This window comes from Sapajus apella, unplaced genomic scaffold, assembly GCF_009761245.1.
Source record: "Sapajus apella isolate SASKATOON/1434 unplaced genomic scaffold, GSC_monkey_1.0 scaffold6, whole genome shotgun sequence".
Lineage (NCBI taxonomy): Eukaryota > Metazoa > Chordata > Mammalia > Primates > Cebidae > Sapajus > Sapajus apella.
The window spans coordinates 58310075-58336703 of NW_022436946.1; the positions used below are offsets into that span (position 1 = coordinate 58310075).

General features: G+C 36.4%; 1 protein-coding gene and 1 long non-coding RNA gene across 5 annotated transcripts in view; both read left to right on the top strand.

Annotated features, from left to right (window-relative positions):
• MAP3K7 (mitogen-activated protein kinase kinase kinase 7) overlaps positions 1 to 26629 on the top strand; it is a 76304-nt gene that overhangs the window by 25801 nt on the left and 23874 nt on the right. For 2 of the 4 annotated variants that reach the window (XM_032275236.1, XM_032275238.1), the window contains exons 6-12: positions 1328 to 1452; positions 3948 to 4076; positions 5336 to 5466; positions 6952 to 7033; positions 9314 to 9444; positions 10101 to 10230; positions 12856 to 12936. In XM_032275236.1, the coding sequence (XP_032131127.1) occupies positions 1328 to 1452; positions 3948 to 4076; positions 5336 to 5466; positions 6952 to 7033; positions 9314 to 9444; positions 10101 to 10230; positions 12856 to 12936 (809 nt within the window). The remainder of the gene's footprint in view (positions 1 to 1327; positions 1453 to 3947; positions 4077 to 5335; positions 5467 to 6951; positions 7034 to 9313; positions 9445 to 10100; positions 10231 to 12855; positions 12937 to 26629) is intronic. The other 2 variants (XM_032275237.1, XM_032275239.1) reach the window with 1 other exon arrangement.
• Positions 12943 to 16505, top strand: LOC116549581. Its single transcript, XR_004267948.1, has 2 exons — positions 12943 to 15112; positions 15203 to 16505. It is a non-coding gene; the product is annotated as an uncharacterized LOC116549581 (long non-coding RNA).

Below are 26629 nucleotides of genomic sequence, written 5' to 3' on the forward strand. Positions count from 1 at the left end.
GAGTGCAATGGCGCGATCTCGGCTCACCGCAACCTCCGCCTCCTGAGCTCAGGCAATTCTCCTGCCTCAGCCTCCTGAGTAGCTGGGATTACAGGCACGCACCACCATGCCCAGCTAATTTTTTGTATTTTTAGTAGAGACGGGGTTTCACCATGTTGACCAGGATGGTCTCGATCTCTTGACCTCGTGATCCACCCGCCTCGGCCTCCCAAAGTGCTGGGATTACAGGCTTGAGCCATGGCGCCCGGCCTGTTCTTATCATTTTCTTGGGTAAAAAGTATAAGAGTTTGAACAAAACATTGAGATGAGGGGAAAGTTTTTTGTTGAACTAGCTACAAAGGTAAACTGGATTTAGCATTCTTTTCACTGGAATGATTGAGTCTTTTTGTTACTATGGAACTGTGAATAGTAGTTTATCTGACTTAATTTAGTCACACTGGACTAAAAGAGAAGAAATTTCTAAATAACCTCTCCAGATATAAAAAGTTTTTAAAACTTGTAATTAAAATGGATTCCTATGTCCTGCTATTGGATATTACTACAATGTGATTGTGCAAATTATATTTGCACGTTCTGTGTGAATAGAAATGGCCATTGCTATTTCTGTTTGTCATGAAAAGCCAAACCTTGTAAGTAAAAGTATGCTACTTGGTGATTGTGGTTGAGTAATAGTGCACCTAGGAAAGTCAGAATCTTAAGTTCAGAAAATTTTCCAGAAATCTTTCATTAGGTCATTTAGCTGTAATAGATTTGTATTCCTCCCACACATCCATATTCTAAACGCAAAAATGGTTTTGAGATCAAACATTTTTAGAAATATCTTCAAAATAAAGAGATTTAAATTAAGGACCATTTTTTTCCTTCTATATTGGCCTATTTTCTTTAATTAAATTACGTAGTGTTACTATTTTTTTAAGTAATACATATTTATGATTAAATTCAGGACACCATAATGTTGACCTACTAGACACCATTTCAGGACACCCTAATGTTGACCTACTAGAAGTCTTTTAAACCCCACATTTTATTTTGGCCAGAGAGAAGTATGGTCAGAAAAGATTATGGAGCTAGAGATGAAGACATCAAAATGTGAGTCTGGCAGCCTTCCAAAGAGAGCTAGGTTATGGCCAATTAACTTCTGCTTATATTACACCGAACTGTTAGGCTTTTATAGTGACCAAATAAGTTGGTCATTTCACAAAAGTTGAATGATAACATTCGTTTTGCTTAATCTTTTCCATTTCCACAAATGTCTCTTCTTTTATTGTAGAATTTTTTAAAATTTTGGCCTTAACAATTTTTGATATTTTTTGTTTTTTTAAAACAGCTTACTGCTGGTTGCAGGGGGGACAGTTCTAAAAATTTGTGATTTTGGTACAGCCTGTGACATTCAGACACACATGACCAATAACAAGGGGAGTGCTGCTTGGATGGCACCTGAAGTTTTTGAAGGTAAAATGGCAAAAGTATGGTATGTTTGATAATCTCCCTCACTCCTTGTGAGTTCAATATGTGTTTATAGATTTTCCCCATTCCCATGGTTTTATTTCTGCATAATACATCATTTTAAAGTATACAATGAAATCCAAGGGGGTATTTAATATAGTCTTATGTCCTAAATTTTATAGTAAGATGTAAATCTTCTATGCAGGTTCAAGCATATGTACAGTTAATCCTCATTATTCACCAATTTCATAATTGCAAAATTGCCTATTTGCTAACCTTTATTTGTAACCCCAGAATTAATACTCACGGTGCTTTCATGGTTATTTGCAGACAGTGTGCATGCAGTGAGCAGTGCAAATTTTGAGTCATCTAACACATGTTCCTAGCTGAGGTTGAGCAAGATAATGCTCCCGTCTTGTTTCAGGTCTCATGCTGTAAACAGCTATCCTTTTTGTACTGTTTAGAGCCCTATCTTTTTCATTTTTGTTGGTAATTTTGCTATTTAAAATGGCCCTCAAGCATAGTACTGCCAAAGTATAAGAAGGCTATGATGTATCTTAACAGACACTATATATGTGTTAGATTATCTTCATTCAGGCATGAGTGATAGAAATGTTGGCTATGAGTTCGATGTTAATGAATCAACAGTATATATGAATAAGGTGTCTTTAAGAGAAATACACATGAAACAAAGTTATGTTGATCACTTAACAAAAATGTGGTGACCAGAGGCACACAGCAGCCTAACCCTATATTTTCCCTAGGAGCAATGATTTAGTGATCACTAATTCAGTGTTCTCAGAAACTTTATAAAACGTAAATACCAGGAATAATGAGAATTAACTGTGCTTTTTGATTGGTTTCCTAGCAATTAAAAATTGAGAGCCCTAAAGTTTATATGAGAATGCCTTTAAAAAAATACAAGTAATTGGACAGAAATAAGATACTAAGAATTACAAATAAAGGGCAAGGTTACATGTTTACTTTCTTATACCTCCATATCCTCCATATATCACTGAAGTTCTAAAAGAGTTGTCTGTAAATTATATGCTAACTTTCTGTATGAAAACATCAAATTATATTTTAAATAAGAGACATTGAACTGAAGGTTTGTGATTTGTATGTTGGGAAGTGTGAATGCCCATAAAATTCAGATACATTCAGTTAATCAGACTCTGATTATAGCATATTTCTTTTATTTTTGATGACTTTAAAGTTTTTGGGTTTTCTGATTGATTTTAGCCACCCCAGACAAAGAGAAATTGCAATGCAACTAGTCACCTGAGTGGAGCTGTTTTATCCTAAAATTCAATTTAATAGTGAATGGACAATCAGTGTTATATTACACATTAAATAAGGCCTCCTGTTTCAAATACAGAATGTATATGTTTGATATTGTTTTAAAATTAATGACATTGAATATATCTTTACTATATATGGAGAGCAAAAAGATTTATTTATATGGAAGATGAATTTTGTTGTTCTAGACAACCCTTAATTGTCTAGAGCAACAAAACGCAGACTATTAGGCTGTGTAAGTTTCTTCATTTCCGAAAGATGTCAACCTGTAACCCAGTTTAGATTGTAACATGGGTTATAGTGCTATATTACAGTGTACTGTTTAGCATGTAAAGCTACAGCTATAATAATTGCTCATTCTTACAGTGGTTGAGTTTTCGTTTGTTTTCAGGAGGTTATGAAGCGTGTTTATTGTGCTGATTCAACCACCTACTTAGTAGTCTGTAAATTTTGCTGCATATCTCGGGTCATCTGTAATTTTCATTACTTACAACTTATGTTTAAGTTTAAAAATTAAGAATTTTCTCTCACCCTATATTGAGGAAAAAATTGTAACACTGAATTAGAAAGTTCTTCTTTGATAGCATAGTACCGCTGTCCATCAGAGAATGGAAAGAAAATGTAAGATTAAAAAGTAGCAGAAAGGAGGCCAGGCATAGTGCCTCATTCCTGTGATTGCAGCGCTTTGGGAGGCCAGAGCAGAAGGATCAGTTGAGCCCAGGAGTTTGAGACCAGCCTGGGCAACATGGCGAGACCCCATCTCTAAAAATTAATCAGGTGTGCCGGCACACGCCTATAGTCCCAGCTACTCAGGAGAATCACTTGAGCCCAAGAATTTGAGGCTGCACTGAGCTCCAGCCTGGATGAGAGAGTGAGACCCTGTCTTGGAATAAAATAATAATAAATAACATAAAGGAATGTACAGATGTTTCACACTCTGCCCCAGAGAAAGTTTCAGTCTAAATACATAAAAGTCAGGTCCTATGCCTCTTGATGCAAAGATAGGAAAAAACTGAATTTCTGAAGTACATTTTTTTTAGTATATCGTTGATACTTAATTCATTTAAAAATGTCGAAAAGACATTTTCAACAACGTGCATGTGACAGCCTCTTGTTTTTATCCATGATACCCATTCTTAAAATTTCAGCAATTGTTTGTGGAAAAATAGTCTTTAGGTTATATACTACCTTTTTTTTCCTAGGTAGTAATTACAGTGAAAAATGTGACGTCTTCAGCTGGGGTATTATTCTTTGGGAAGTGATAACGCGTCGGAAACCCTTTGATGAGATTGGTGGCCCAGCTTTCCGAATCATGTGGGCTGTTCATAACGGTTTGTAAAAAGAAGTTTTTCTTAAATGTACTTTGTATATTTTCTATTCCTGTCCCCTTCCCTAAAGAATACCGTTTATCTCTAACATTAAAATGTACAAATCTTTGTTAAGACTCTACTTTACTATTATCAGACTCCGCCCTGTCCCTTACCCAAAGTCCAGCAGAGCAGCATTGAGAGTAGTCCTGGTGTACACATGCGGCCGAGGACGTTCACTGGCTGTGCTGATTAGGGAAAGGCCATCAGTACACAGCCAGAGCCAACTGTCTAGGCTGGCTCTCTCTTTGGGAGAAGCATCAGGCTGGAATCTGGAAAAAATAAAATAAATACATACGTAAAATTTCTCACATGGTTAATGTAACTGGAGAGTTAATAGCCTTTTTCTCCTGAGGAAGCAAGGGCCTCATCAAGAAGAAAAAGCAAAGAAAATAATGCTTCACATATTGTTTCTTTTTATATTCTCACCCACCTTAAAAGGTGAGTACTATTGCCTCATTTTAGTGATTAGGAAACTGAGGCCTAGAGACGTTAAATAACTTGCTCAAGGTCACAAGATCAGTAAGTGGTAAAGCTGGGATTTAAGAGATGCATTTGACTTGAATGCTCATATTTTCAGTCATATTAACTTACAGACTCAATGTCCTTGCATCCCTCCTGTCCCTTTTACAGCTCTAGTAATGTTTTTAATCACATATGATGTTAGAGTGCATCCTCGTCATTAGTAAAGTTACTTTACATTTGCTTGGGAAAACTGCTTTTCATGGAGGCAAACTACTTACCTTCTTCAGCGTCACTCTCAGTTATTTCATTTCTTTACTTGTTTATAATCATTGTGACTCACAGCCATTTTTTACATTATTCCACAGGTATAAAAACAAATGTCTGCCCAACTGTTTAGGTTATTCATAGATTTATCAAACAGTACCATCATCTGAGTAATCTCAGCCGTTTTTACCAGTTTGCTATACTGCCTTTAATATTACTGCCATTAGTATTATTGTAGAGACTGTGACAACATTGACCAGGACAGCTTGCTTGCTTTCTGTCAGTTGTCAGTAAATTGAATGTTGGTAAAGGAAGGAGTAAAATAACTAACTTGTTAATTAATGAAGTTACAGAGTACTTTTATTACTCCAAATTATCGATCTTAAACTACAAGATCTATAAAATAAATACCACTTTGGAAATATGTACAAAGAGTTTGCATCATTCTTTGGGTAAATACATTCTTCCCCCCTTCCTCTAATTTTCAACTGTAGGTACTCGACCACCACTGATCAAAAATTTACCTAAGCCCATTGAGAGCCTGATGACTCGTTGTTGGTCTAAAGATCCTTCCCAGCGCCCTTCAATGGAGGAAATTGTGAAAATAATGACTCACTTGATGCGGGTATAATCCTTCTTTTGAGGGGCTTTGGATTTAGGGAATTTAATATGTGCTGAGTTTTAATGGGATTTTAAATTATTAATATATTCTGTTTTATACATTTCTGTGTTCTCTAAATTAGAATGGGCATTTATTACTCATAGAAGAGGAAACATTTTGAGAGGAAAAAATCTTTATCACTGGAAAGATGGCTAGACTGGGTTTCTAGACTTGCATTTTCTTTTTGCTTACATTAGTGGACAAGTATGTTTGTCTATGGGCCTATTGCCTCATTGTAACGTGAGAGAAACTGAAATAGTCTCTAAAGCCTTCACAGGACTTAGATATACTAATATTATGACTTCAATACATGCTAAACTAAATTTTACATTTTTCTGATACCAATTTTCATCAAGCATTATGCAAGGCAATAGGTTGCATTCTCAGACATTTATTTCGGTGTTTTACTATTTGTTTTTTTTGTTGTTGTTGCCTATTTTGGGTTTTCATATCCCAGTAAAAAGTTAAACTTTCTTCTCTTTAGAAGAATTCTTTTTAAATGATTATCAAATTTTCCTAGTCTGTGAATCAAGCACCTTTAGCATTATTTGGAATATTTTATACTTCTGGTTTTTTGGTACATTAACAAAAACTGTGAAGTGATATATTGGCTTTAAAAAGTTCACATATATATGGAAGTGCCTAAATTTTGGAACAGTTTGTTCAGTAGAAGAATCTTACAGTCTCCTTAAATACAGACTAAGTGATTTCCTAAATGATAAAGGGTTGTTTGTTCAATCTTTTGAAAATTACTTGGGCAAAGCAGCTTGAACTAATCTAAAAGTTAACCATCATATTTGAATACCAGTCATATGTAGAACCCTAGGCCCTAAAGGTGTGTGTATAAGAAAATAACTTAGTCTCTGTAGTCAGATTACTTAAAACTTTGGGATATATAAATTGTTGAAGTTGTACTTGTGCTTCTCTGTGCTTTGTCTAATTTGAGGAGAATATCTTTCCTTTTGTTCTCTAAACTCAAATTTTTTTCCAGCATATACTTTGAATATTATGCCTCCAGTTTGTAGAAAGACATTCATAAGCCATCCTCTTAATATTTAAAATGTTCCAGCAATTATTCTGTGGTATACCAGTCTCAGTCATCAGACTAACCATCACTGCAAAAGTTCAGAAGTTTACATCACTACTGTGAGAACATGAATATGTTTTATATAATTATGAGAAATGATACTATTTTATTTCATATGTTTCTCTAGAGAGATTTTTGCTGTTTTCTTCAAGACTATCTAGACTCCAATGTAAGCTAGCTTCTTAGGTAGGTGCATGGCATTGATCAAAGTTGAAATTCAAGAGTACATTATTGTAGTCTTTGTAAAATAAAATACTTAGGCACCTACAAATTTATTAAATATCTTAGGGAAAATAAAGCATTAACAGGATTTAATTTGTATTAAGGAAATTTTAAGCTGTGGTCTACTTTTTTATATATAGTACTTTCCAGGAGCAGATGAGCCATTACAGTATCCTTGTCAGTATTCAGATGAAGGACAGAGCAACTCTGCCACCAGTACAGGTAAATTGATAGATTGGAAGAGTATTGACTTGATTTTTCTTTCATCTCTATGCCTATGAAATGATAATCAAGAAGTAGTGAATGATGTCTCCATTTGCATTTTAATTCCTTCATTTCGTATGATTGACTACAATTTGAGTTTACAGGTGTGTCATTCTTCATGAAGGTACCCTGATTAAAGAGTTATTAAAGACCTGCTTCCAAGTCTTGGAATTCCTACATAGTTATGTATAAAAAGATGGCATATTGTATTGCAGTGAATGTTATTCTTAACTTGAAAAATAACTTTTATATGGATACTGCTAGATCAAGTTGTATTAGAAATATTATAAATGTATTTAACACATTTCTTTATCATGAACACCCGAATTTTTGTTTTCTTCTACAGAGACTCTTAAGAAGTTATGTTTACTTAAAAGTTCTTTAGTTTTTCAAAATGTGAGGTAGTAGCAGGACATGTAATTTGTGGTCATCAAAAAGACAGTGGAAATAATACTGTAACTTAGAAATAGTGTAAATCTCAAAATATAATGGTATTATAAGCATTTCATTATTAATTAAAACTAAAAGATACATTTGTATATATATGCATATGTGTTTACCCTGCATTTATTGACAAATACTTTTATTGATCTATTTCTCCCACCTCAAGGATAGTTTTATTTAAGGTGGTTTATTGTTTGGCTAGTTATTCTCAAATTCCAGTTTTACTGAAAATATTTTGAGTTGCTCTGAATTCTAAAATGCACTTCTCTAAAATTCTATCATTTGCATCTCTCACGTTCTCCAAACCCTCTCTTCATTTCCTTACTGTGACCTTGAGTTTTTTTTAGCCTCCCACCTTTTCACTGGTCCTCAGACCTCTTAGGTCCTTTTTTCTTTCTCCCTCCACTTAATTCCAATCAACGATTATAATTCCTTTTGGAATAATTTTCATCTTTCTAACCTCTCTCTCAAACTTCCTTGGCTAAACCACAAGCCTAATAAAAGCTGACACTTGGCTTACTTCTTGCCTGTACCAGTGTAGCTGAATGTGGCTGGAGATAGCACATGTTTACTATCCTCACGTGCATGTTTAGTACTGTTGGACAGTTGTACTATATTTTAGTTCATCTCTTTTCCTCCTACATGTCTTAATTTTATACTGTAGCCTCTCCTCAGACTTCAAACACTTCCTCTCCACTCCTCACTCTCAGCTGTTCTTTGCTCTTTCTCTGAGAAAATTGAGTTAATCAGAAGACAGCTTCCACAACATCTGTGCCCATCTACTCTGCTTTCTTTTGTTACTCTTGCTGAACTATCCATGCTTCTGGCCAAAGGGGTGCCTTTCCATCTGTGCATTATATCCCATCTGCTCTTCTTAGCAATTCTCCCCTCTCTTGCTTCATCAGTTTTAACTTTCTACTGGATCATTCCTAGAGCATACGTAGCCTGTATTTGCATTCTCTAGCTTCTCTTTTCCCATTCTTTGTTGAGCTGACTCCATTCAGACATATTATGCCAGTACTTCAGAACTGTCCTTGTCAAAGTCACTAGTTATCACTACATTACTACATTTAAGGAATCATTTTCATTTCTCACCTTGACTCTCAGTAGCACTTGACCTAATTCATTACTTTCTCCTTCCTACAGCCCTTTCTTCAATTGGCCTCTAAGACACTATACTAGCCTAGATTTCATCTTACATCTCTGGCCATTTGTTCTGTTATCTTTGCTGGTTATTCCTTATCTCCCCAACCTAGAGATATTGGAGTGTCCAGGGCCTGATCATTTGGCTTCTTCACTTATCTGTCTGCACTCATTTCCTTGGTAACCTCATCCAGTATTATGGCCTTATATACCATCTGTTTGTTCATAATTTTCTCCATCTAATACCTGAACTCTAAACTCATATATCCAACTACTTGCTTTACATCTAATAGAAACTCAAACCTAACATTTTCCAAACTGAGTTCCTGATACTTACTTCAAACTCACTCTTCCTGTAGTCTTTCCCCATCTCAATTAATAGCCCTCAGTTCTTCTGCTAGCTCAGGTTAAAAGCCTTAAGTTATTCTTGACTATTCGAAGACTATAAATAGGTATCTTGGTTCCTTTTTTGTGCCATCCTTAAGTTTTATTTAAAATGAGTTTGTTTGGATTTCTTCATTAGCTTGAAAAGTTGTAGTTTATTTCTGTTCCTGGCTGGCTAGTTTATAAGAGAAAGTAAGTTACATGATACTAAGTGGCACGTTTGTATTATTCCCAACCAGTAGTCATAAACGTTTCTGCTTTTCCTAGGCTCATTCATGGACATTGCTTCTACAAATACAAGTAATAAAAGTGACACTAATATGGAGCAAGTTCCTGCCACAAATGATACTATCAAGCGCTTAGAATCAAAATTGTTGAAAAATCAGGCAAAACAACAGGTCGGTTATGTTATTATAAGTAAAATTGTTTGGTAACCTTACCAGTAGTCACAATATTATAGGGACTGTAATTATTTACCATCTTCTATTTTATAAATCCTGAATATTCTTCTTGAAACATACAGATGAGCTTACAAATAGAGACATGAATGAGATTCTCCTACCATTTATTACCAAATTGTTTTTCCCTCTAATGATTGCTACCTTTGCCAACTCTAACTCCCTCTGTGTAATAATCCCTAAATGTAATGGTTGATGGTTAAAAATGTTAAATGGGTATATTTTGGCTGCTATATGTAGTTAGAGGAGTTTTCCTAAGTCTATCATTTCCTGCTGTTCAATTTATTATATTTTTGCCATTGTTAATTTTAAAAATATTTCAAGGAGTGAGTTTATTCATTTTGCCTGAGGCATTTAGGTTAACAAATAATTGGGGCTTTTAGCTCCCAGTTCTAGTGGCTGCCCTTTCATAAAGGCAGTATGTGCAGCTTGCTTTCCCTTACCGCAGCAGGTCCCTCTCATGCAAACTTCCCTCTCCTTTCAGAGCAGAACAGAATCCATCAGAGTCCCACTTGGCATATTCCTCCTTTTAGGTTGCCTAAGATTGCTAAATCTAAAGAACTTCAGTAATTCAGATTGACCTGTAATTTTAACAGAGTGAATCTGGACGTTTAAGCTTGGGAGCCTCCCGTGGGAGCAGCGTAGAGAGCTTGCCACCAACCTCTGAGGGCAAGAGGATGAGTGCTGACATGTCTGAAATAGAAGCTAGGATTGCTGCAACCACAGGTAAAAAGGAACCACAAGTCTAAAGAGTGAAAATGTATATAAGCCTTTTTGGCATGGTAGTTTCAGTTGTCAGAGGTTTTTGTGCCTGTCTTACATTTTTTTAAAAAGCAGGAAGCAGGTTTGCAATATAGTCTCCTAAGTTTCTAGCAGTAATTTACGCATTTATCTCAAATTCCAAATAAGGAAGGTACGACTTGTAAAATTATTTGGATTAGAAAGTATACCTTCCTCATAAAATTGTATCAAATATAATTATTTCTGCTCAAGCATGAGTAGAAAATCTAAGTGAGAAATTGAAATTCTGCCAAACCAGAATATTTTGGAGATTTTGAGTGATACTACTAGATTTTTGTGCTGAATTCAAATAATAGTAAATATTTTATTTTCAATTTAGCAGAAAAATGTAGTCTAGATCCATGTATGATTTGACCTTCTGTCTGCTCCTTCACTCCAGTAGCAAAAAAAAAAAAAAAAACAGCTAAGCTGGTTGTGGTTAATTTTTTTAAATTGTAAAATAAGAGATCATAATTTTATTGGATCTTGAAAAAGCTAGCATTTAAATTCCATTTTTCAGTTCTTAAAACTATTAATCATGGAAGAACTGGTCAGCACAAAAACAATTACATGTTTTGTTACCTAAGTAAACTGACAACCTTCTTTTCTGACCAGGTTTCACTTTAGTAATGCTGGTTTAATTTGGACTTTGTTAGTTTTTTGCTGATTCTTTACAGGGATGGAGGGAAGCTGATTATAAAAGTAAACACATTTCTGTTTTGGAAAATGTGGAAATGTAAACAAGCCAAAAAAATGTACATAATTACCCCACTCAGAGAAAAACACTTAACATTTTTGTGTATTTACCCCTAATCTTTTAACTATATATGTGTATAAATGTCTATTTCCATGTGTATTTGCATATTTTTTAACTTAGCTCACCACTTTTTTAGGTCTTTTTTTCATTTATTTGGTTTTTTTCTAAATAGAATATTCTCATTGTGTGTGGAGCTCATTTCAGAAAGAAGTTGTCAAAATGGACCATCATACTATACTTGTCTTCAACTAATCAAGATCATTGATTTTATCAGCTAGAATTAGAATCCATTAGCTATAACAAAATATCCAAAATAATAGTGTCTATAACACATAAGCATTATTTTTCACACATAAACAAGTCTGGAGGTAGTGGGCTCTGTGATCTTCAGGTAGCTGGTCTACTATTTCTGTGCCATAATCCCTGTTGTGTAGCTTCCATTCTCAGAGTTATCCTGTGGGTCCATAATGGCTGTTAAAGTTCTATTTCATCACTTCTACATTCCAGGCAGCAGGAGAGAAGACATGAGGGTAGGGCAAATGGGCATCCAAGTTCTTTGAAGGAGCATTCCCAGACATCTCTCCTAACTACGTCCACATGTCATTGGTCAGAGTAACATGGTGGAATGGCTACACATAGCTCCAAGGGAGGAGGATATCTGCCATCTTTTCTCTGACAACTTTTCTGTCCCAAATAAGAGTACTGTTGCTAAAACAGAAGGGAAGAATAGAGACTGGCAGAAGATAGCTGTGTCTGCCACAGATGGATCTTCAGAAACTATCAAGTTGAGTAGAAGTCACCAGCCACTTACAGGCCCATGAGTCTCCATGAGTCACAAGCATTTCTTTGGAACAGGGTTGTCTCAAGTGTAGTGTCAGATGAACCCAACTCACAGGGACATACCTTCATGCTTTGAGGAACCCTTTTCACTTCAAGGATATTTTTCATGATAGATCTGCCACATACTAATTGCTGTGTCAAAACTGAAACTTGTTATAATAATGGTTTCATGTCTTTGCTCATATCATATTTCTAGTCAAGCATTTTTTTAAATTATTATTTATAGAAATGAGGTTTTGCTAGGATAACAACATACATTGAAATTACCCTATCTTTGTTGCCTAAATGTAGAACAAATGCTGTTGTACGGCCTTTGAGTTTTACACAATTTAAATTTTTTCATGAATTGTCTTACTTGGAAAGATTCATATTTTCCAGCCTTTCGGCAGACTTTGTGTTTACTGTGAATGTACCCTAAACTTTGGAAAATATAGTAAATATTTTGTTTAATAGAAATATGTATAACTACAAAAGCATATACATTTCACACTTTGATTCAATAATTATTTAATAATTGAATTTTACTTTATAGCATACTTCAAGAAACACCTAACTTGAACATATATTCCTATGTTTAATTAAAACAAATATGGCGACTTTTTAACGCCTTTCTTCCTTTCCTCCGTCATCCCCCCACCCCTATCACATGACAGTGATTTCACTTAGGTAGACTGTTTCTATGAATATATTTGAAATTTTGCTTCCTCGTTACCCTGCAGCTTTGTCTCCGTTCTTTTTATTTTTTTTCTGCTAATTAAAACCAGTGTGTAAAACATCTTGTATTTGGTAGTTGTTTGCTCTTTAATCTTGCCTTTTCTGAGCATGGATGAAAAGTTAGGTAGTTCTGCATGCCATTCTGCATGAAATGTTATTAACCTAAACTATTTGAAATGAGTCTATTTTTGTAGTTAATCATTTTCTGTGTTACCATTTGTGGTTGTTTGCATGTATACTGTATATATGTGTTTTTGCAGCCTATTCCAAGCCTAAACGGGGCCACCGTAAAACAGCTTCATTTGGCAACATTCTGGATGTCCCTGAGATCATCATATCAGGTATCATAGACCACCTGAGTTGGTCTAATAGCTGTGGAACCGGAATAATGATCCCTGGTACTTGTAAATGCTTCTTGCTCCAATTTTTACAAGACATGAAAATAGATGCCTTGCATGCAGTAATTAGACAGATTGAAAAACTACATTTATTCTAAAGCAGTCTTGAAAAGATACCTCTGATCTGCAATAAATGAGGATAAAATAGAAGCAAAAGTAAACCTGTTTGCAGAAGAGAGAACACTAACCCAGAATTCTGCCAACTTCCTCTCTACTTTTAAGTGAGCACATGAGCTAAACTCAGACCTTTTTTTGCACCCAACAAAAAGAGAAAACAACTAATTAAAATTTGTTATTTTCCTTGACTCCTTTCCTTCCTCAGTTAACTGCTTTTTGGGTTCCCTCTAGACTTTCTATCCCAGCCTCTTCCTGTTGGAAGCAAGTGAATATGAAGTTGAGAGAAGAAAGTAGCTACATATCATTTTGCCTTTACCTTGAAAACAAAAAGTCAACTAAATGAGATATGCTGTTTTGCAGGGTATCTTGCCAAAGAATCATGTAAAATAAATGGTCAATTCTAATTTTTGTGTATTATCAGGAAAATCTTATAAATTACATGTTTTTATACCTAACTTGCACATGGTACTTTAGTGTCTAAAATTGGTAAACTGCATTATTTTTTATGGTGATCATTTTATTGATGAATGTTACCATTTTTACTAGAAACTTAAATGGCATATTGACCTTCATTGTTGATTAATATGTGTTATCAAACTGATAGTTTATTTATCCCTCTGCTTTAGGTTTTCCTCTACCTCTTTACCCAAAATCTTGATAAGGAAATACATATTTTCCACACACATTCATGAGTGTGAGTTGGATGAATTTTTTAGCACACTCTCTTTTGCCTGATTGTGCTTTTAGCAGTGTTTATATTGTAATTGAATACTTACTGGTTATTTTCTCCTCTACTAAACTGAAAACTGTGAGGATAAAAACCGTATCTTTGGGCATTATTTTTTTTGTTGGTGATGGTTATTGATTGTATCAGCAGTTGCTGGCTCAGTGCTTCACATATTAAGCACATTAACATAGTGTTTATAAATATGTTAAATAAATGAACAGACTATTGAGCATCTCTACTGGCGAGGAACTAGCATACAAAAATAAGAATTATACAATTCTTAGGTGCCATTTTGTCTGTAAGAAACTAATTTTTCCTTGGTTATGAAAGTGGTTCCTTATTTTACAACATCATCACTATTGCTACTCAATTCAGAATAGAGTTAGTTCATTTTTCACATGGTAATTTTTATTTATTGAATCTGGACTGCTTTAAAAATTAACAAAGTACTTGAGATCATTTTGCCTCCATGCTGAAAGGTACTGTGTATAAGGAACTAATGCTTTAAAGAAGTGGAAGCATTTAAACTTACATACTGCTGAATTGTAATTCCCTTAAATGTTTGAGGGAATCAGGAAAATTTAGACAGATGACAGTATAATCTTATGACTAAGCATTAAGAATAGATTATATATGGCAGTATAGCCAATACTATACAAGATAATTGGGGGAGGGAGAAATAAGGAAAGAATAATAATTTACAACTGTCAGGTCCTGCTGGCATCTAGTGGGCAGAGGCCAGGGATGCTGCTAAACATGCTGATGTGTACGAGGCAGTCTCCACCAACAAAGAATGATCCAGCCCAAAATGTCAACAGTGCTGAGGCTGAAAACCCCTGATTAGATGGGTTTTGTTTTTTTTTTGTTTGTTTGTTTGTTTGTTTTAAGACGGAGTCTTGCTCTGTCACCAGGCTGGAGTGCAACGGCGCGATCTCAGCTCACTGCAACCTCCACGTCTTTATGGCCTACAAAGTAGCTTAAACTGCATCTTATTTTACCATCATGACAACCTTATAACTAGATTATGAGATGGAATCATAGCTGTTTAACAGATGAAGAACTTAGATCTGATGATGTTTGGTCATTTTTCCAGAATCATATAGCCAGGGCCCCAACCCAGATCTTCTGACTCCACATCACATCCATTCTTTGTTCTTTTGTTTAAGTCAGAGAAGCTAGAGTAATTTCTTCTTGCTTTCTCTTAGTGTTCACATTAAGGAGAGCTCTTCATCCAGGGAGATCCTCTTTTATGACATTGGGCCTTTATGGAATCAGGTAACCTTAATTCTCTTAATTGCCAGAGCAGCAGTGCTATTCAGATGAAAATATTATTCAGTAATATATTTTATTAAATATTCTTTTTAGGCTTTTTCTCCCCAGATATCAAATATTAACTTAATCAGTTGCACTTCCTTTAATGCAAGAATACAAGCTGTGGAATTGACGCTAGTGGACATAAAAGTCAATCACGAATGTGCTCATAGGTAATATTTTTAAATTAAATATAAAAATACAACCTACCCTTTGGGAATATCTCAAATTTGCTACATGTCATTTTAACTATAAAGGAGGACGATCTAATTTTCAAAACTTCTTAATACTTTCTAGAATTCCTTTGTTCTAAGTGGATTTCACATAAGCTTTATGGTATTAGCAAATTCTTCTTGATATCATCAAAGTGTGTTTCATTAGCATTGAAACCCAATTGTAAGCATTTTTTTTTAAATATAGCTTTTTTAAAATCTTATTTATATGGATAAGTAGTTTCAATAATACTTCCTTTTGGCCAAGTGCAATATACTGAGTCTAATGGACTTCTTGGAATGAACTACTTCTCTTAATAAGAGCATTCCTTCAAGCATCACAAAAAAGTTTTATATATGCATCTTTATAGTCACTAAAATGTCTAACCTGGTCATAGATAAAGAAATGCAAAGACCCTAATCTTGTAATCCTGTTTTTTGCGTGCTCTTCAAAATTTGTATACAATGCAATCAGTCAAATGTGGAAGAAAAAGCAACTTAGCTAACAGCAATATTTGTCAATTTAGTAGTCTCTCAGGTCATATAGAAATTCACCTTTAATATTTTAAGACTCCCTGTAGGTCAGACTGTATAATTTTTATACCTCTTCTACCTTATTCCTGGCTCTGAAGAAGTATTGGGAAACTTGTATAGTAACCCCTTCTTATTCTTTCCACTGTCCATTTGCCCTTAAGAGAGTGAGCTATACCAGGGCAAAAAACGCAACTAAGAGCAAATTGGTAGAATATGTGACATTTTGCTGACTCTTCCTTTGCAGAGAAGGTCCTGCCAAATAGTGTGTTTCCTAAGCAAAGTAAATGTAAATATGGAAGTTTCTTGCCCAGTTTTTAGACCATTTGACCTACAGTTTTCTTTTTTTCTTAATATATATATTTTACTGCATTTTAGGTTTGGGTGTACGTGTGAAAAACATGCAATATTGTTGCATAGATACATACATGGCAATGTGGTTTGCTGCCTTCCTCCCCATCACCTATATCTGGCATTTCTCCCCATGTTATCCCTCCCCAACTCCCCACCTCCCACTCTTCCTCCCTTAGTTCCCCCCATCACAGACCCCAGTGTGTGATGTTCCCCTCCCTGTGTTCATGTGTTGCCATTGTTCAACACCCACCTGTGAGTAAGAACATGTGTTTGATTTTCTGCTCTTGTGTCAGTTTGCTGAGAATGATGGTTTTCAGGTTCATCCATGTCCCTACAAAGGACACGGACTCATCGTTTTTGATGGCTGCATAGTATTCCATGGTGTATATGTGCCACATTTTCCCTGTCCAGTCTATCATCGATGGGCATTTGGGTTGGTTCCAACTCTTTGCTGTTGTAAACAGTGGTGCAAAGAACATTCGTGTGTGTGTGTCCTTATAATAGAACGATTTATAATCCTTTGGATATATACCCAGTAATGGGATTGCTGGGTCAAATGGAATTTCTATGTCGAGGTCCGTGAGGAATCGCCACACTGTCTTCCACAATGGTTGAACTAATTTACACTCCCACCAACAGTGTAAAAGTGTTCCTATTTCTCCACATCCTCTCCAGCATCTGTTGTCTCCAGATTTTTTAATGATCGCCATTCTAATTGGTGAGAGATGGTATCTCAATGTAGTTTTGATTTGCATTTCTCTAATGACCACTGATGAGCATTTTTTCATATGTTTGTTGGCCTCATATATGTCTTCTTTTGTAAAGTGTCTGTTCATATCCTTCACCCACTTTTGAATGGGCTTGTTTTTTTCTTATAAATCTGTTTTACTTCATTGTTGATTCTGGATATTAGCCGTTTCTCAGATGGGTAGATTGGAAAGAAATTTTTCCCATTCTGTCGGTTGCAGTTCACTCTAATGATTGCTTCTTCTGCTGTGCAGAAGCTCTGGAGTTTAATTAGGTCCCATATGTGTATTTTGGCTTTTGTTGCCAATGCTTTTGGTGTTTCAGTCATGAAGTCCTTGCCTATGCCTATGTCCTGAATGGTTTTGCCTAGGTTTTCTTCTCGGATTTTTATGGTGTTAGGTCTCATATTTAAGTCTTTAATCCATCTGGAGTTAATTTTAGTGCAAGGTGTCAGGAAGGGGTCCAGTTTCTGCTTTCTGCACATGGCTAGCCAGTTTTCCCAACACCATTTATTAAACAGGGAATCCTTTCCCCATTGCTTGTTTTAATCAGGTTTGTCAAAGATCAGATGGCTGTAGATGTGCGGTGTTGCCTTCGAGGCCTCTGTTCTGTTCCATTGGTCTGTATCTCTGTTTTGGTACCAGTACCATGCTGTTTTGATTACTGTAGCCTTGTAGTATAGTTTGAAGTCCGGTAGTGTGATGCCTCCAGCTTTGTTCTTTTCGCTTACAATTGACTTGGCTATGCGGGCTCTCTTTTGGTTCCATATAAAGTTTAAAGTGGTTTTTTCCAGTTCTGTGAAGAAGGTCATTGGTAGCTTGATGGGGATAGTGTTGAATCTGTAAATTACTTTGGGCAGTATGGCCATTTTCACGATATTGATTCTTCCTAACCATTAGCATGGAATATTTCTCCATCTGTTTGTTTCCTCTTTTATTTCTTTGAGCAATGGTTTGTAGTTCTCCTTGAAGAGGTCCTTTACATTCTTTGTTAGTTGTGTTCCTAGGTATTTTATTCTCTTTGTAGCAATTGTGAATGGCAGTTCATTCTTGATTTGGCTCTCTTTAAGTCTGTTATTGGTATATAGGAATGCTTGTGATTTTTGCACATTGATTTTGTATCCTGAGACTCTGCTGAAGTTGCTTATCAGTTTCAGGAGATTTTGGGCTGAGACGATGGAGTCTTCTAAATATACAATCATGTCATCTGTAAATAGAGACAATTTGACTTTCTCCTTTCCTAATTGAATACCCTTTATTTCTTTTTCTTGCCTGATTGCTCTGGCTAGAACTTCCAATACTGTATTGAATAGGAGTGGTGAGAGAGGGCATCCTTGTCTAATGCCAGATTTCAAAGAGAATGCTTCCAGTTTTTGCCCATTCAGTATGATATTGGCTGTGGGTTCATCATAAATAGTTTTAAAATTTTTGAGATACGTTCCATCGATACCTAGTTTGTTGAGGGTTTTTGTCATAAAGGGCTGTTGAATTTTGTTCAAAGGCCTTCTCTGCATCTATTGAGATAATCATGTGTTTTTTGTCTTTGGTTCTGTTTATGTGGTGAATTACATTTATAGACTTGCGTATGTTAAACCAGCCTTGTATCCCTGGGATGAAGCCTACTTGATCGTGTTAGGTAAGCTTTTTGATGTGCTGTTGCAGTCGGTTTCCCAGTATTTTATTGAAGATTTTTGCATCTGTGTTCATCATGATAATTGGCCTAAAGTTTTCTCTTTTTGTTGAGTCTCTGCCAGGTTTTGGTATCAGGATGATGCTGGTCTCATAAAATGATTTGGGAAGGATTCCCTCTTTTTGGATTGTTTGGAATAGTTTCAGAAGGAGTGGTACCAGCTCCTCTTTGTATATTTGGCAGAATTCGACTGTGAACCCATCGGAACCTGGGGTTTTTTTGGTAGGTAGGCTATTAATTGCTGCCTCAACTTCAGCCCTTGTTATTGGTCTATTCAGGGTTTTGACTTCTTCCTGGTTTAGGCTTGGGAGGATGCAAGTGTGCAGGAATTTATCCATTTCTTCCAGGTTTACTGGTTTATGTGCATAGAGTTGTTTGTAGTCATCTCTGATGGTGGTTTGTATTTCTGTGGAATGGGTGGTGATAGCCCCTTTATCGTTTTTTATTGCATCTATTTGATTCTTCTCTCTTTTCTTTTTTATTAATCTCACTAGTCGCCTATTTTGTTGTTCTTTTCAAAAAAGCTCCTGGATTTATTGATTTTTTTTGAAGGGTTTTTTGTGTCTCTATCTCCTTCAGTTCTGCTCTGATCTTAGTTATTTCTTGTCTTCTGCTAGGATTTGAGTTTTTTGGATCTTGCTCCTCTAGCTCTTTCAATTTTGACGATAGGGTGTCGATTTTAGATCTTTCCTTGCTTCTCAATGTGATCATTTATTGCTATATATTTTCCTCTAGACACTGCTTCAGATGTGTCCCAGACATTCTCGTATGTTGTCTTATTCTCATTGGTTTCGAAGAATATCTTTATTCCTGCCTTCATTTCATTGTTTATCCAGTCAACATTCAAGAGCTATTTGTTAAGTTTCCATGAAGCTGTGCAGTTCTGAGTTGGTTTCTTAATTCTAAGTTCTAACTTGATTGCACTGTGGTCTGAGAGACTGTTTATTATGATTTCTGTTCTTTTGCATTTGCTGAGGAGTGCTTTGCTTCCAATTATGTGGTCAGTTTTAGAGTAGGTGTGATGTGGTGCTGAGAAGAATGTATATTCTGTGGATTTGGGGTGGAGAGTTCTGTAAATATCTATTAGGTTTCCTTAGTCCAGGTCTGAGTTCAAGTCCTGGATATCCTTTAATTTTCTGTCTCGTTGATCTATCTAATATTAACAGTGGACTGTTAAAGTCTCCTGCTATTATTGTGTGGGAGGCTAAGTCTCTTTGTATGTCGTTACAAACTTGCTTTATGTATCTGGGTGCTCCTGTATGGGTGTGTCTATATTTAGGATCGTTAGCTCTTCTTGTTGCATTGATCCTTTTACCATTGTGTAATGTCCTTCTTTGTCTCTTTTGATTTTTTTTTGTTTAAAGTCTTTTTTATCAGGCGGGCTAGGATTGCCCTGCTTTTTTTTTTTTTTTTTTTTGCTCTCCATTTGCTTGGTAAATCTTCCTCCATCCCTTTATTTTGAGCCTATGTGTATCCTTGCATGTGAGATGGGTTTCTTGGATACAGCACACCAGTCGGTTTTGGTTTTTTATCCAATTTGCCAATCTGTGTCTTTTGATTGGAGCATTTAGTCCATTTACATTTAGGGTTAATTTAATTTAGGGTTAATATTGTTACATGTGAATTTGATCCTGCTGTTTTGATGCTAACTGGTTGTTTTGCCTGTTAGTTGATGCTGTTTCTTCATTGTGTCGATGCTTTTTACCATTTGGTATGTTTTTGGAGTGGCTGTATTTATTCCTTTCTATGTTTAGGGCTTCTTTCAGGAGCTCTGGTAAAGCAGGCCTGGTGGTGATGAATTCTCTGAGTAATTGCTGGTTCGTAAAGGATTTTATTTCTCCTTCGCTTTTAAAACTTAGCTTGGCTGGATATGAAATCCTAGGTTTAAAGTTCTTTTCTTTAAGGATGTTGAATATTGGCCCCCACTCTCTTCTGGCTTGTAGGGTTTCTGCTGAGAGATCCACTGTGAGTCTGATGGGCTTTCCTTTGTGGGTGACCTGACCTTCCTCTCTGGCTGCCCTTAGCATTTTCTCCCTCATTTCAGCTCTGGTGAATCTGATGATTATGTGCCTTGGGGTTGCTCTTCTTGAGGAATATCTTTGTGGTGTTTTCTGTATTTCCTGGAGTTGAATACTGGCCTGCCTTGCTAGTTTGGTAAAGTTTTCCTGGATAATATCCTGAAGAGTGTTTTCCAGCTTGGATTCATTCTCTCTGTCACATTCAGGTACACCTATCAAACGTAGATTAGGTCTTTTCACATAATCCCATATTTCTTGGAGGCTTTGTTTGTTTCTTTTTTCTCTAATTTTGCCTTCTCGTTTTATTTCATTGAGTTGATCTTCTACCTCTTATATCCTTCTGCTTGGTCAGTTCGTCTACTGAAATTTGTGTATGCTTCACGAATTTCTTGTGCTGCATTTTTCAGCTCCATCAAGTGGTTTATATTCTTCTCTAACCTGTTTATTCTCGTTAGCATTTCTTCAAACCTTTTTTCAAGGTTCTTAGTTTCTTTGCATTGGATTAGAACATGTTCTTTTAGCTCAGAGACATTTCTTATTACCCACCCTCTGAAGCCTGTTTCTGTCAATTCACCAGACTCATTCTTCATCCAGCCTTGTTCCTGTACTGGTGAGGAGTTGTGATCTCTTGGAGGAGGCCAGGTGTTCTGGTTTTGGGTGTTTTCATCCATTTTGCGCTGGTTTCTTCCCATCTTCTTGGATTTATTTACCTGTGGTCTTTGTAGTTGGTAACTTTCAGATGGGGTCTCTGAGTGGACATCCTGTTTGTTGATGATGAAGTTACTTCTTTCTGTTTCTTAGTTTTCCTTCTGACATTCAGGCCCCTCTGCTGTAGGACTGCTGGAGGTCCACTCCAGACCCTCTTTGCCTGGGGCTGACCTGCAGCGGCTGCAGAACAGTAAGGGTTGCTGCCAGTTTCTTCTTCTGCTATCTTGTCCCAGAAAGGTACCTGCCAGATGTCAGTCTGAGCTAGGTGACTCTTTGTATATATGGGGATCAGGGAGCTGCTTGAAGAGACAGTCTGTCCTTTATAGGAGCTCAAGTGCTAACCTTTGAGCTCTGTTGTTCCATTCAGAGCTGCTGGGCAGGTATGTTTAAGTCTGCTGCGGCAGAACTCATAACAGCCTTTTTTTCCCCAGGTGCTCTGTCCCGGGAAGGTAGGGCTTTATTTCTAAGTTTCTGTCTTGCAGCTGCCTTTTTTCAGGGGTGCCCTTCCCAGTGAGGAGGCAGCCTAGTCACAGTCTGCCAGCAGAGGCATTGCTGAGCTGCTGTGGGCTCCGCCCAGCTGCTCTGTGAACTTCCCTGCAGTCCTGTTTATAGGGGTATAGTTACAACTGCCTCAGCAATTGCGGCACACCACTGTAATGGCAGACTGCCTCGGCAGTGGCGGGCTGCCTCGGTAATGGCAGACGCCCCTCCCCGACAGAGCTGGACCATCCCGGCTTCAGCTGTGCTTGCTGGGAAACTCTCTATCCAGAGCATTTCAGATTGCTTCTCTTTGTGTGGGTGGGACCGGCCATGCCTGATCACCTGGCTCCCTACCTCAGACCCCTTCTTTTTCAGTTAAATGGGCTACTCTGTTCTCCCAGGCTTTCCAGTCACCAGTTGAAATGGTGCCCGGATTTGTGTGAGTTCTTGTGTGGGGACCTGCTGCGCCAGCTGAAACAGCTGCGCTGGGGGCTCCTGGCATTTTTTTGCCTGGGAATCTCCTGGCCTGGCTCCCTGTTTCAGTCCCCTTTTTTTCCAGTTGAATGGGCAATTTGTTTCCCAGGCGTTGCAGTTGCTAGTTGAAAAGTCGCCCGTATTTGTGTGAGATTTTGGGTGGCAATCCACTGGGCTGGCTGAAACAGCCACACTGGAGACTCGTGGCACTTTTTCACCCAGGAATCTCCTGGCCTGACTCCCTATTTCAGTCCCCTTTTTATCAGTTGAACGGGCAACTCTGTCTCCCAGGCGCTCCAGTTGCCAGCTGAAATGGCACCTGGACCCGTGTTTTTTGTGCAGAGACCCGCTGCACCGGCTGAAACGGCCGCACTGGCTGAAACAGCTGTGCTGGAGACCCGTGGGGCCCCTCCACCCGGGAATCTCCTGGTCTGTGGGCAATAAAAATCCATCTGGAAATGCAGCAGCCACCCACCCTCTGCACTCTTGCTGGGAGCTGCAATCCAGAGCTGCTCCTACTCGGCCATCTTGTGCCCTGGGATCAGAGTCAGTCAGATTTTTCTTAGAGAATTTCAATACAACTTCAAAAACCATCAGTGGCTACCAGGATAGGTGAAAGAAGACCAGATCTATATTTTTTAATACATTTGCATGCTGATAAGTTGGACAGGACTTTGAGAAAAGAAATAGATTTTCTTAAATGTTTTTTATTAAAACTTGAGTTTAAATAAGCATATCCTTTCTCCTTTCAGCCAGTACATCTAATTTGTTACACTTACACTTGAAGAATAAGGAAAGGGTGGCAGATTATTGGATGCTTGAAGTTTTTCCAGATTTTTTTCATTATAGGATTTAGTAAGGGCAGTAAGAACACAGAATTTTGTTTTGCTTGAATTTTCTTTACTTTCTCCCATATTTTGTTTTTGTCACTATTCAAGCGTCCAAGAATCTATTTTTCACCCACCTTCATCTCAAATACACAAATGAAATAGATTATTGTGATTGTGAAACTATATAATACATTCAAATGCAGTTCATCTGATGTTAGAATAATACCTAAATTTTACATTTCTTTTAAAAATCCAAATGTCAATCCCAGCTACTCAGGAGGCTGAGGCAGAAGAATTGCTTGAATCCGGGATGCAGAGGTTGCAGTGAGCCAAGATTGCGCCACTGCACTCCAGCCTAGTGGCTGGCAACAAAACAGGACTCTGTCTCAAAAAAAAAAAAAAAAAAATCCAAATGTGAAAGAGGAACAGGTAGAATGTCTAAATATTACAAAAAAAGAAGAACAAGCTTTTCCAGTTTTACCTGTAGAGTAAGATAATAATAAAGTGAATTTTTTTCATGCTTGTAGCATCAACAATGGAAGATAGACAGTTCTGCTCTGCAGTCTTTTTGTGTGAGTAGTTATAGCATTTAAGGAAATCAACAATGATTATAATGCATTCTAAAATCTAGGGAAGAAATACTGTCACATGCATATATACTTATCTCTTATAAAAGATTTAATTAAACATTAGTCTTCTGCACTTTTACTCTGATATAAAATTTGTAGTACATAGTTTTACCCACTTGATTTATAAAGTGAAATGAGTTTTCCAAATGTGACATGCAAAAGTAATGTTTTCTAAATTAAAGTTTTTAATGCCATTATATCATCATAGATAATTCTGAATTGTTTCTTAGCTCAGATTAGATTATAATGCTTGAAATCATTTTAAGTACTTGAAAATAATCCATTCTGTAGATGAGCATTGCCTTGAAGTGCTTCAATTTGACAACCTTGAACAGTGTTGCTTTAGTATACCTTTTGTTATTTCTAAGCCTAAAATAATATGGCATAACATTCGAGAGCAATAAAATGCCTTGACCAAAGAGGATTCACATACTGTTTTTAAGGATATGAAAAAGAAGATTGAATATACAAATGTTTTTGAGTCAGATCTTACTAAAATGTATACGATTTTTGCCTTGTTTCCTGAAGAGCCTGAACTTAATTGATATTTATTGTTTGTAATATCTTTCTTAAAGCTAAAAAATAACCTAGGCGTCCTTATGATTTCAGCCACATTTAGATCTCTTAACTGAAAAAAAACTTAATGCATATTCGCTTTTAATTTCAGTCAAGGACATTTAGCTCTATTGTACATTGGTTTTTTACTAAGAGTATGATAAGTAGTAAATTGGAATAAGTAGAATGAAGAAAGGCCCAAACTATTTAACAGAAAAATAGATGGGTAGTTAGGCATCTGATACTTGTATGTTGTTGCCCTCCTTCAGAAGTTTCAAATGTCAGGTATTGGCAAATAGATTACCTAGGCGGGGAGGGCTTTACAGAATACTTAAACAACTAGAGGCAGAGATACTTTTCAAGCATACCTGAGCATGATTTTGCTTTCTCCAACAGGATGAAAATATCACTTTTTAATACTGTTTTTGGTTCAAGAGCTGGTTGATAACTAATGTTTGTAAATCTTTCTTTAACTGGAAGCATGTAAATTATTAAATATTTCCCCTAAACTACTGCCACACCAATATGAAGAGGCAATGAGATAAAGAATTGAGCGTTTCTAGATCTGGCAAGTTCTTACCTAGCACAGATAGTGTCATTAGCAGTTGTAAGCCTTTGATAGGGATCCTGGGGCTAAGGGGTACTATATTAAGATGTACTATACTAGTTTCTGTGTATACTCACTTTCAATTAAATTCTGTATTTTTGGCAAATTAAATAGGAAAGTTAATCTGACTTTATAATGAATATTTAGGTGGCCTTCTGCCATATTGTATAGTCTACCAAGATCCCTTTTTGTAATCTAAAAAATTCAACTCTAACCTAATAAAGCTGATTTATTGGAAAGAAAATAAACCACCTGATGGGCCTTTCCAGTGAAAGAACCAGAATTTGTTGAAATTAGTATAAGAATATGAAACTTTGGCAGCCTAAATGAGAAAATATATTTTTAAATTACATGTTCAGTTTACCATGAAGCAGTAATGTAATACTACTGTATCATGCTATGCAATTTTTAAAATCTTGGGTATTTTACACATGAAGAGAACAGTGTCCCATAATTTATAATATTCAAAACTTGCAAATCTCAAAATTTCTAACATTTAGGCTAAGAGAGGTCTCCAGGAAAATGTGTTGATTTTTACATGAAGATAGTCTTCAGGAAGTTTAAAAGTAGAAAAATAATAGTGTGAGTCAAGAAAAACTATGAACTTAACTGATAAGAAAAATTATAGGAGTAGCTGTCTGGGACCTAAGCCAGTTGTCTGGGATAACTCCGGGATGACTTTTAAATACCAGCTCAGGAAATCAGTTGTACTTAAAAGAGCAGCTTTTTTGAAGAGGTGGGTTCTGTCTTTATGACATTACTGTGAAAAGAACAGAACTGCCCTCTAAGTTGCTTTCTCTTTGCAGGAGGCAGGAGTGCAGATTTAGTATGCACTAGCAGTGTGATGTATTCTTAGAAGTTATTCTAAAAAGTGTAATTTGTTCTCTATTATAAGACATGAATGTTCCAGAATTCATTACAGAAAGAAATACTCAGGATAGCATATGCAGGTTTCAGATTCCTTGATCAGGCATCTGTTTACATCATGTTGTCCTCATTTCTACTACTTTTTCATTTACACTACCATGTATAATATAGGTATGTACATATCAAAGCACCAAAAAATGTAAAATAAGTGAATGTCTAAGTTAGTAGTCAGTTGCAAAAAAATTCAGAATCATTTCAAATTTACTGAGAACACACCCAGTAATTTTCATTTGAAGTAATAGGAGGTTGATTTTTCTTATATTCATATTTCTAAATTATGACTTAAATTTAATATTGGAGCAACAAGTATTTGTTGATTGCAATCCTGTTTTGCTTTGTCTGAACTATTTGCCAGATGGTTTCTGCCGTGGTTGTGCTAATTAAAATGCATTGCCTAATATTGCTTGCTTTGACTCATGCAGTAGCTTAAAGATTTCTCATTTTACAGCATTTGTTAACTGTCAGCTCTTCTTTACCTTACCTTCCTTAAAAGTTTTTGCTTCCCTTTTCTCCTGTCCTTCCACCTAAATTTGAGTTCAGTTTTTGTTGTTATTGCAATGGTGATGTAGTGGTTTATAGACACATGTGTTGGGTGGTTCCTCAGATTCACAAATGTTGCTGTGTTGCTAATATGAAGAGAGAATTCCAGACACTTTTACAAGCCTGTCTCATCACCGCTAATTTTAGAATGAGTGTGTTGAATGAAATGTGCCTAAAATT